This window comes from Balaenoptera acutorostrata, chromosome 11 (assembly GCF_949987535.1).
Source record: "Balaenoptera acutorostrata chromosome 11, mBalAcu1.1, whole genome shotgun sequence".
In the NCBI taxonomy this organism is placed as follows: Eukaryota; Metazoa; Chordata; class Mammalia; order Artiodactyla; family Balaenopteridae; genus Balaenoptera; species Balaenoptera acutorostrata.
This window is the reverse complement of record NC_080074.1, coordinates 96,746,582-96,758,356: the sequence shown is the minus strand read 5'-3', so window position 1 is coordinate 96,758,356 and position 11,775 is coordinate 96,746,582. Positions and strand designations below refer to the sequence as shown.

The window sequence follows — 11,775 nt, the reverse complement described above, 5'->3', positions numbered from 1 at the left end:
CCTTTATCCTTTAATCTTGAACCCTCTTGCTTCCCCTTTTCCCTTAGCATAAAAGAAGCCTGAATTCTATTCTGAGTTAAGATGGTCTTTAGGACATTAGCCCTCCATCTTCTTGGTTTTTTGACTTTCCGAATAAAGTTGCCGTTCTTTGCCCCAACACTTTGTCTCTGGACTGATTGGCCTGTTGTGCTGTGAGCAGTATGTGTCTGGACTTGATAACAGAGGAAGTGGTGTTCCTGAAATTCTCTGCATTGTGTTATCTCCCCCACCAAAAACGTAAGCCCCGTCAGAGCAGCGTTGTGTGCCTTGTCTGCCTAGGACTGAGTCCGAGAACAATTCCTGGTACCTTGCAGGTGCTCGGGAAATACTCATCCATGCTGTGCACTGGTCATTAAAAGGGCTTTTTTTCAATATATGGAATCTTAGTTTCTTTTCAAAGTGTTTTCACATAGCAGGCGCTCAACACTCACTGGTCTGAAATATCACATTTGATTCTCAAGGGTGCACGCCTTACTTGTTAATACAGAAATACAGGCATGGAGAAGCCTCGTAGGGTGAGAGAGGAGTGGCCTGAGAGTCAGAAGACCTGGCCCAACACAAACTACCGTGTGACTTTGGACAAGTCATTCCATTTCTCCGAGGCTCTGTTTTCTCATCTGCGAGGTGGGAGGCTGAATTAGACTCTAAAAATCCTTAGGGCAACACGCCTCTGACTCTGGTCCTGTTATACCTGTTATATCTAACAAATGGGTCTTAAAGATGTATATATCCACTGGGAAGGATGGGAAGCTGCATGAGGGATGAAGGAAAAGTAATTAGGGCAGAGGCATCAGTGCATTAGAAACATCAAGACAGGTGGACTCTCCTTTTCATGTACACCTGAAATCCTTTACGAGCATCAACTCGGGTGGCTCTCCCTTTGCTGTTTTTAGTTCATCAAAGCAGGTCATTGACCTCAGTCACATCTGCTGCCGTACTCACTGTCATGAGGGTGCTAACATCATGGGAGAAACCTGCCAGATTGCGAGCCCATGAGATGCACAATTGTGGGGATCCTGAGGGTTCTGCTATAACTTTTATTGCAAATTCTGGGTCAATCATATTTAGGGGCCCTTTATAAAAATGACTAGAGGGGTAATCCAGTACTAAGTTGCTACTGACATCTATAATTTGTCATATTAGCATGACCATAATTTCATCAAACTGAGGTCTTTTGGTCCCATTAGTAAGAGATGCCAATTTGTCCTAGCATTACTGGGGAAGGGAATCTTTCAGTTACATGAATGAAGAAAGAGGGACTCCCCTGGTAGTCCAGTGGTTAAGAACCCGCCTTCCAATGCAGGGGAGGCGGGTTCGATCCCTGGTCGGGGAACTAAGATCCCACATGCCATGGGGCAACTAAGCCTGTGTGCCACAACTACTGAGCTCCAGCGCTGGAACAAAGATCCCACGTGCTGGAACAAAGATCCTGCGTGCAACTAGGACCCAATGCAGCCAAAAAAAAAAAAAAAAAAAAAAAAAGAAAAAGAATGAAGAAAGAGACACATAGTCACGGTAGGGTGGCCAGCAAGATTGTAATTCTGCTTGAAAAGGCAGTCTCCTGATGAAGGGTCCAGATGGATGGAGAGGACTAGGTGTCAGGGAAGGAAGGACGAGCCGATGTTTTGTTGACAGGTGGGCTTCCCAGTGGCCCATCAGGGCTACAGTAGGATGATCTTCTGGGTTTTCACTACTCATGTTTCCTGCGGACTTTATCATTCTGCATCTTGCTGAGGGCTTCCTTTAGCCCAAGGGATGAAATCCTCCTGTGTGGGATCAACAGTCTGCAAAAGAAGAAATGCCATCATCAGCTTTCTGAGGCAACATAGGGGATAATACTCTCCAAAACTATGCTTGAAATATTATCATTTCACCATCATTTAATCTTTTGATAATAAAAAAAAGGAAAAAAATGTTGAGCCTATCCATATCACAACTACTTTACCATCTTCCCTCTTAGCCATTAACAAGAATCTTTTTGCAGGATTACTGGAAATTGAAAGTAATCCGAGAAATTCTTGGCGGGGATAGTAAAGATTTTCTCATCGTGTAAAGGCCCTCTGGAGGATTAATTACAGCAGATGATAGAGCTGTGTCCTGGTCTGTGTGTCATTCCAGGAAAAGGCAAATTCTCAGATAACAGACCAGAGGGTTTAACCTAGTTAGAGTTGCCTAGTACAGTTCCTTGAACAAACAGTCTGAGCATGGCTTTCCCTCTTGGATCTTAGTGACTTCTGATCCTCATAATAAAACAATTGTGTCCCAAAGTGGTATTTTTAGCTGTTCGGATTTGTGTGTCTTCAAGTCGTCACGGCACAAACGCAAGTTACTTCCAGTCCGACTCAGCAGTGTCCCTCTGTTTTCGCAGGCAAGGATTAAAATTGGTACACCCATCTGGGCGTCCAGCTGATGCTGACAGACCCAGCCCAGTTCTCGGGGCAGCCTGGGCTGCTGGAGCTAGACAGTGACTCAGAGAGGCAGCCAGCGTGGCCCAGAGGATACATTTAGACAACTGATAATAAGAACAGATCTGACACTCATACATATTTATAATCCCCTGTTGTCCCCAAGGCAACAAGCCAGTGAGCTTGCATCTCTTCACCCTCACACAAACCCTTCAAGCTGCCTTTTCCTTCAGGGACATTCACCTGCACCAGAATATACTGTCGATGGCAGTGGCGGAGGGGATTGGGAGGGGCTCGGGAGGGGCTCCTGCAGAGGCAAAGGCATGATTTAGCTTTATTGCACTGCCCTGGTGTGGATTCAGTCTGGATGGCTCAAGCTCCACATGCCTGGAGGGAAGACCCTGCCCTGCCTCTCCTCTCTCAGGTCAGTACAGCCACTGGAGATGAAGACTGGCTGCTCTCCTAGGGAAGGAGTGAGTTGCTCTGTCCTTCCCTGGAGAATGCAGATGGGCACATTTACCTGCTGCTGAGTTGGGGTTACCATATTCAGTTAATGCTACATCCTCCTCAGCTCCATCACCGTCTTGGGCTGAAAGTCAAAGGAGAGAAGGGCTGGCTTAGTGTCACGGATTCACCTGGAAACAGCACCTGAGGACTATGAGACTCAATGGCTTGCAAAGAGGCTTCTGACCCTTTAAAAAAGGAATTCTCCGCGGAGGCTGTGTGTGTGTGTGTGTGTGTGTGTGTGTGTGTGTGTGGTTTTAATCTGTGATTTTAAAAAGAGTGTTTTTAAAGCTTCTGAGGAAGGTTGCATAGGGGTCACATCTGTGTGCTCAGGAGAAGCACATCTGTGTTTAGTAACTGAAGAGGCCGAAGGCTCATCATCGCTTTCTACAGAAAGAGCCCTGGCACGGGGTCAGGGTCTTCGTACCTTCATGACCTTGGGCATCTCACTGTCTTCAGCAGTAAAATAAAAGGCCTTCACTACGTCATCTCTAAAGTCCCTTTAGGCTTGATACTCTGCAAGCTTTGGTTCAATTTTAAAAACTGGACATAGGGAATTCCCTGACGGTCCAGTTGTTTGGGCTCTGCACTTCCACTGCAGGGGGCATGGGTTCGACCCCTGATCTGGGAATTAAGATCCCGCAGGCCGTGCCGTGCGGCCAAAAAAAAAAAAAGAAAAGAAAAAAACTGGACATAATTTTTAAAATCCCTAAAGACCATTTTATACTGTCGTAGAATAATCACACATGGTTGTTTAATATCTGTCTCCTCAACAAGCCTGTAAGCTCTGTGAAGACAGGAGTTGTGTCTGTCTCTTAGACCAGGTCCTTGCTCGATACATAGTTGTCATTTGATGGTCTGGGACGTAGCCGTGTCATTTTGTTCCTGCTTAGTGGCTGCAGCGCTGAGCGCACGGACTGTTCTGCCCTCTCACTTGTTAGCTGTGTTACCTGCGGCCAAGTTCCTTAACGTTTTGTTGCCTCTGTTTCCTGATGGGAGTAAAAGAGGAATCATGATGATCATAATAGTCAATCTATCTCATACGGTTGCTTTGAAGATTAAATCTGTCAATATCTAGAAAGCCCTTGGAATAGGACATGAAATATAGAAAGCACCGTAGTGCTTCCCTTTGTATATTGTTATTGGTGGTGGTGTTGGTGGTATAGTTATAATTGATGCTCTGACATCCTCCTCCTACTGGTGTGTTTTAGAGGGATTGAATCCTGTGAAAATAAAACATTCTTCTTTCAGCAGAAATGAAGTGAATCCTTGGTTTAACTTTGTTCCTTGCAGCATAACAAGACTCCTTCCCACTCAGCCCCTTGGTAACCCGTGTTCCTCCAATAGTCTCATCAGACCAGATCATGAATTAGAGAAGCCTAATTCTCCAGCTTCAGTTATTGTTCATGAATTTACCAAAAAGTCGAGTGTTTCTCTCTAGTAATCCTGCCACCATCTCCTGGTATGGATCCAAGTTGAGTAGGTAAGACCTTACATTGATACCTGGAGGGGCCAGGGACACTATGACCATCATTTCACTACAAGGAGCCTGAGCTCCCAGAGGTTGGGGAGCTTGGTTGGGTCTCAATGTTGGTAAGAAGCAGAGCTGAGCCTCGAAGCCAGGGCATGTGAGGACAGGGTCTGCACCCATTTTGCTGCCCCATTATCCTTGTCACCCAAGTATAATGACAAAGAGAATGTCATCATCCTTGCCTGGTCTGTCCTCACACCAAGCAAATCCTGCCCAGACTCACGTCTTCTTCTGTACTTTATGCCAGTTCACTCTTTGTGACCTGTAGCTCTAGAGGGTAACAAAGAGAGGTTTTCAGGCTTGTCCCCCTGAAAGAACAAACAAAAATGACACTGCCTGGGACCATCCAAATTTGGTTTCTCCTAGTAAGGTGGGCACCTTGAAGCAAAAAATGTTGAGAATTGTCCAAAAAAAGGCTATGCTTGCCAAAAGTTGGTATGCCTGGTACTTGCTGTAAGGAAAACAATCTGAAGGACCTCTGTTTGCAAGAACATTTTTCTCTCGTTTTACATCATTTGATATTCATTGACCCGTTTTTACATTTCATAGCCTCATTATTTCTGTCTTAATAATACCTTCAAAAAAATCGTACTAGATTTGTCTGTAGATATTTAAACACAGGATAGAAAAAATGCCCACAATTATGTGATCCTTTAAAATATACAGGGGTCTTGCTTTTAGCAAACTTGATATAACAATATTCTAATTCCTCTAAAACAGATAAAGCAGGCAATAATTAGAACAGGAGCTTTCCCTTCATAAACAACGATTCATGGCTGATATTCTATATTTAAGGTCTTTGCAAATTATATCACATTTAAAATTCTCAGTTAAAAGAGCAATTGATTTTAAAAGTTCAATCAGTCTACAGTTTTTAAGGAACACGTTTATAACATGGGGCAAAGAATATTTATACCCATTTGTTTGGTGTTTTGTAGTAATATGCCTGATTGCATTTTCATTCTCCATCAAGATGTTTTTATATCTTCAAACTAAGTCCCTAAGCCACTTCTGAGAGATAAAGACTAATCTTTTGAAAGACTTCCAAGGAAATGAAGTCCTTAATCCGCTTTGCTGATCTATTTCAGTGTGTACCAACTCTTAGTTTTGTATTTAATCTAAATGCTTTGTGCTTCGATTTGAGTCTATTTCTACCCTTCGTCTTTAGCTGGAGACAGAAAGCAGGACAACAACCTCTTGGAGAGAGGTATTCATACGTGTGAAATTCTCTGCTAATCCCCTCTTGTCTGACTCTTCTTTCAACTGAATAATTCTGGTCTCACAACCCAGCGGTAAATCAAATAATTATGTGACTGGAGTCATAGCTATAAATTAGAAGAGTCACATGACAAATGCACGCCTCATGGACTGGTACAAAATGTTGTGTTTCAGTACAGAATTTAGAGAGAACCTGAATGTCCATGAGAAAGGCACATAAAGCTTAAGAACTACCATCTCAGTTTCACTGTCCTAACCTTTCCATGTAGGTCTGACGTTATAACCCCTTCATCATCTCTGTGGTTTTCCACCCAGCCTCTCCCACACTTCTCATCAGTGGATCTCAGAGCTGGAATGGGTATTCTTGTCAGAGACTGACAGATGCTGAGAACAACGGCCGGATTGTTCCAGCTGACCACTTGTCTGTTTACACAGCACTACGATTGTTTCTTGAGCAAACAAAAACAGACAGCCGTGGGCTGCGCTCCCACCGTCAGCTCATGACCTACAGCAACACTTAGGATTTTTTGAGTTATTGTTATTATACTGTACTGGTCTGACTCTTATTTATTTTGTATCTCTTTGTACGTTTTTCTTAGGTAGGTGTCATCTTGTACTTTTTCTTGCATTTTAATCATCCTTCTAATTTTTGATATTTATACTTTTTCTAGGTGACCTAAATTCTGATTTCCTTTTCTAAGCTTAAGTCTCTGGTTATTCTGCCTAGTTTTGGAGAGCAGTCTATATGTTCTTTTCTACACTATCGATTTTTTTTTCTGCCACAAAATATTGAGCTACGTTGACAATGACTTTCGCTGGCAGAAATGGATTTTCTACCCATGCTCCAGAAATACGGATAGTTATAAGGAAACATTGTGCTTTTGAAAGCTCTTGCTTTTCCACTAAGACACTTCTTAGAACACTTTAAACACCTGCCTAGTCTTTTGGGCGTATGGAAAATTGATCATTACAAGTCCCAGTGGGTTTTGGGTATTATGAAACTCTAAGAACTTTCTCTCTCTCTCTCTGACTTTTGTTTCCTGGAAACATAACAGCAACAAAGCAAACAGAAGAAGTTTTATCCTATTTTTTGGTGAGAACTATGAGAAGTAGTTTCAAGAAAGATCGACTCTGCAATTCTGCCCCAAACCTCACATCATCAAAAGCAATGAAAAACTCTTAAAAGAAGGATGTGTAGTGTCAATTTCCAACTCGTGGTCAACTGAACTGAAAAGAATTAATAGATGCTTCCATCTGCACAGGATTGAATTTGAATATGTAATTAGCCATAGATTACAGCTCAAAAAAGTGTATGACTTAAAAGGAAAGCTTCTATTAATTTTTTTGAGCCTGGTAAGCATAATGTGTGCTCTACAATATATAAAATAACATCATCTTCGCACATTAGAAATACACTGTGAGAAATCAGATGCCTATTAAGACACAAAATTTGATGTAGAACTGTGATACTGGGTTATGAATAATAGGCCAGATATTTCAGAAAGGGATTAATGAGTTTTGACACATTTCCAGATAACTGAAATTAGCCACTAATCCCCCCAGGTTATTGGGGTCCAAGCCTCCTTGTTATCATGGATAATATATTTTATTCTTTAACAGTATATAGTCAGGTGGCTTGGTCTTATATAAGGATACAAATCCGACCCAGAAATTTTTATGAAAATGTCACATAAGCAAGTTCTTTATTTTTATTAATGATTACACATCTGAGACTCTGCTCAGAATTCTGACTTCATGGCTCATCCTGTCACTTTTTGTAAACCTCGAAGGCTTTCAAGGAGTGAATGGTTTACAAAGTAGGAATCCAGCAGTTATTGGGCTTTGAGACTCTAATGAGGGGATGAGTCATACAAATCAGTCTGTTATGATATTTGGGCAAGTTGGCTTTGAGACTTAAATTTGAAAAATGTCAGTCACTGGTGCCAGGGTTGCTTTTGCACTTGATGGCCAAAACATCTGCACTTAGCATAGTATGTCATGCAATGGCATGGGCCAAGCCTAATTTGGGGCTGGTTAACTCATTTTATAGGGGGTGCCTTTCTTTATCCAGCATGAATACTCAGAGCCACACCCTTTCTATTTAGGGCCTTTGAGTCATTTCTGTCTTGGCCTCTCCCCATAAATCTCTGTATTTCGGAGGAACTGAATTTTCAGAAAAGTTTAACCTTGACTTTGAGTGTCCCCATCTCCAGGCTTGAGGTATGTAGTCACCCACCTAAATTCTGACCATTCCCTTTTCTTTCTCTCTTGGTTCATCCTCTTGCCCTGTTTTTTCTCCTGCTTCTCTTACGGGAGAGCCTCCCCAAGCTCCCCAGGAAAGTACCTCCTGAGAGTTGCTGATTCTCCGCTCTGAAGCTGCGTTCATAAACTGGGAGTGGGCAGGCATTGCCTTGCAGAGGGCAATCCTGCTGACACGATCTATAGAGAAAGCACAGCTCCGGTATGATGTACAGCAGCAGGAAAACCCACGCGTTGGTGACCAGGGCGATGCAGAGGACAGGGTCGTCCCACTCGGGCTGCCGCTGGAGCTGCGGGTTGCCTCTCATGAGCATGGAGATCCACGCCACCCAGATGATGATGGAGATGAGCACGGTGACGAAGATGAGCCTTCCGTGCTGCTTCCAGTTCTCACACGGCCCACAGAAGGTGGCCTTGGAGACGAAGAACGTGAGGGCCATCAGGAAGAGGACGTAAACCAGGAGGACCACGAAGTCCACGTTGAGTTGATAGGGTGTCATATCCATAAATATCGTACCTCTGGTCATGATGAGAGTCACATACTCGGTGGCGATGATCGTCTGCAACAGGCTGACACCAATAGCAATGCACAGAATTGTCGTCCAAGAGGAGGACACTTGACCCCGGACCAGCTTCACCAGGTTGGAGGCATGAGCCAAGAGGCACGAGAAACAGAGAGCAAAGAGGACCCCAAAGAAAAAGTAGCGGATGGGGGCGGTCTGCTGATTGAGCTGGATGATGAAGGCAAAAGCAAGGCTGAAGAGCCCCAGCACACCCAGGAGGAAGAGGAACTGCGTGGGGAGGACATTCCACTGGCTGCAGTCTTGAACCCTTCTCATGAGGAAGAGAAATGCCAGGAGCAGCAAAACTGTAACTGCTATGCCAGTGGCTGCCAGGGACTCCAGAACAGTGCTCCATGCTCCCATGGTGTCACAGAGGAAGTAATAGTCCCCAGTGGGCTCTCTGCAGTCCTCATACATGGTGACTTGTAGGTGGACCTCACAAGAATGGTCTTTTGTTCCCGTGCAAAAAAAAAAAAAAAAAAAGTAAAAGACAAAGGAACAAACATAACTTCATAACTTGACCTGCACCCTCAAGAACCCCTGTTGGGTAGTCTTGGGCAGGACACTATAATATCTCTGATTCCCACATGAAGATACCTGGACCTACTGAATGAAATAGCTCAAAACTATCAACCCCTCAAAACGATCCTAGCTCTATCCTGCTGGGAAAGCAGAACCATCTTCACTTAGGGGCTCCAGAAAACTCATGAATTTTCACGTCATAATTTCCACCAAGGCTTTTTGAGGGCTAAGGCAGAATCTTTTTCATAAAAATCAGGCATGTGACCATGTTTGCATGATGGTTAGGACTCCAGTTATAGCAGGCTCCAGAACAAGCGTTGTCAACATTAATGGGCCATTTGATCATTCAAGACATGAGGCACTGCTCGAAGGAGACAGGCAGATGATTTTTCCCAGTCATTTTAATGACTCTTCCTTCTTTTAATTCAAGTCAATCCAAGGCAGCGCATTACAGTTAAATACCCACTGTTTTAGTCTGTCAAAGAATTTTACAAAAAGGTCTCTGCCTTCAATTAACTTTTTGGAGAGTTTAGCACCAAACTCTATGTCTTGCCTGGGGTTGTCTAGAAAAACATCACACATATTCATTTGGAAACAAGTACCTTGCAGCTGAATACCCCTAGCTCTACTCCCCTTCAGCTATTCCCAAGCCAGCTGGCTGGAGTGACCCAGGCTGACAGCTGAGGGCATGGCCCCTTCAGTCCCACTTACCTCCTCTGTGTGCATGCTGGAGGCCAAGACTGTAGTGGCTGCGAGGTTGTAACTGCCAATGAGTAAGAAGGAGACAACCTCAGTGTCTTTAATCTCTCCCCAAACGGGCGGAAGGATGGAGGCCCGCACTCGGGTTCCTGCAGGGCCTATAAAGGGGTGTGGCTTTAGGAAAGACCGCCTCCTCCCCACAGCCTCCGATGTGGTCTGGAGGCTGCGAGAGGCCCTCTGTTGGGCTCACGCGAGGACACTTTGTTCTTCTTCTGACCTATTCCCTAAAAAGCCGTCTCCAGTCTTCCCCACATCTTGATCATAAGATCCAAAAGAGCATCCATCCCAGAGGAATAAGAGGTTTACTGGGCCATAAAGAAGGGTTATGCACATTAAAAGGGCCAGTGGTTGGCATCAGTGTGATTAGGGGAAATTTGTCTTCTCTGCTCTGCCCATTTCTTTTCCTCTCCTGTGGAGGTCCTTCCTCAGGCTTTTTTTTTTTTTTTTTTTTAGTATTTTGTTTACTTATTTATTTATGGCTGTGTTGGGTCTTTGTTTCTGTGCAAGGGCTTTCTCTAGTTGCGGCGAGCGGGGGCCTCTCTTCATCACGGTGCGCGGGCCTCTCACTATCGCGGCCCCTCCCGTTGCGGGGCACAGGCTCCAGACGCGCAGGCTCAGTAGTTGTGGCTCACGGGCCCAGCTGCTCCGCGGCATGTGGGATCTTCCCAGACCAGGGCTCGAACCCGCGTGCCCTGCATTGGCAGGCAGATTCTCAACCACCGCGCTACCAGGGAAGCCCCTTCCTCAGGCTTTGGCTGCCCATCAAGTGGGGTCCCTACCTGGACCAGCTCTTCCGGGATTGCCAAAGCCTTTGGTATAATTTCCCTCTCTCCTTGCTCTCCTCATGCCCTTCAGAACGTACTCTTTCTGGGTCTCATTCCGTCGTGGCTTTCCCAGGGCCCAAGATAGAAGAACTTGCAGTTAAAAGTTCCAGCTGATATTGGTATAACATATTCTTTTTCTCTGTGGTGACGTATAATAGAACACGCAGTACAGGGTCCAAGCTATACTGACCTCAGGCCACCCCCCAAGCCCCCCTTCAAATTTACTTAACTCCTTGGTTCTTTTCCTGGATATTTGCCTTTTTAAAAAATGTTTGGAGGTTTTCCTTGCTTTCATTTTTTTAATGAATTATTATTTTTATTTTATTTTTAAAAATTTTTTATCGGGGTATAGTTGGTTTACAATGTTGTGTTAGTTTGTGCTGTACGGCAAAGTGAATCAGTTATGCATATACATATATCCACTCTTTTTTTAGATTCCTTTCCCGTATAGGCCATTACAGAGTATTGAGTAGAGTTCCCTATGCTAGACATTAGGTCCCTATTAGTTATCTGCAATTAATTTTTTAAAATAGAATTACAGTTGATTTACAATGTTATGTTAGATTCTGGTGTACAGCAAAGTGGTTCAGAGATATATATATCTTTGCTGTTGATATATATTCTTTTTCATATTCTTTTCTGTTATGATTTATTACAGGATATTGAATATATGGATATTTGCATTTGACAGAGGACTTCTGAAGACCCCAATCAGTGCTTGTTAGTGTGGTTTCAAGTGTCCCTGTGATCTGGCCCCTCCCTCCCCCATCCAACCATATTTCCTTCAGGTCTCCTGACCCTGTGTTTTATTCAGGTTGGTTTTCTCACTCCCATCTGCTTGCCTTCTCTTAGAGGTTGTCCCTGTCCTGAACTGCCTTTTGCTTTATTCCCACTTATCCTCTGTGCTCAATTCCCATTGATCCTGCTTCCTACCCAAATACACTTTCCCTGCCTCTGAGGTCTAGTTCATCTTCTCTCGTCTGTGAGCTTCCCTGATCACTCTGGCCCTCACTGATCACTCCTGCCGGAAACTCTACAACATGTAGGGTCTATGCTGTCCAAAACTATGGAAATAATATTTTCTGTCATTTTATTTGTATTAATCAATTTATTCATAACTATAAGCAACAAATGACTTTAAATAATACATC

The 11,775-nt window shown here is 43.9% G+C and overlaps 1 protein-coding gene across 1 annotated transcript; it reads right to left on the bottom strand.

Moving 5' to 3' along the window:
- Positions 1-1,754: 1,754 nt before the first annotated feature.
- On the bottom strand, positions 1,755-8,936 carry GPRC5D (G protein-coupled receptor class C group 5 member D). The gene is made up of 3 exons (XM_007196160.1): positions 8,042-8,936; positions 2,977-3,033; positions 1,755-1,834 (listed from the first exon to the last, which is right to left on the bottom strand). Exons 1-3 carry the CDS (start codon positions 8,934-8,936, stop codon positions 1,755-1,757), a joined length of 1,032 nt encoding a protein of 343 aa, XP_007196222.1.
- Positions 8,937-11,775: the final 2,839 nt, after the last annotated feature.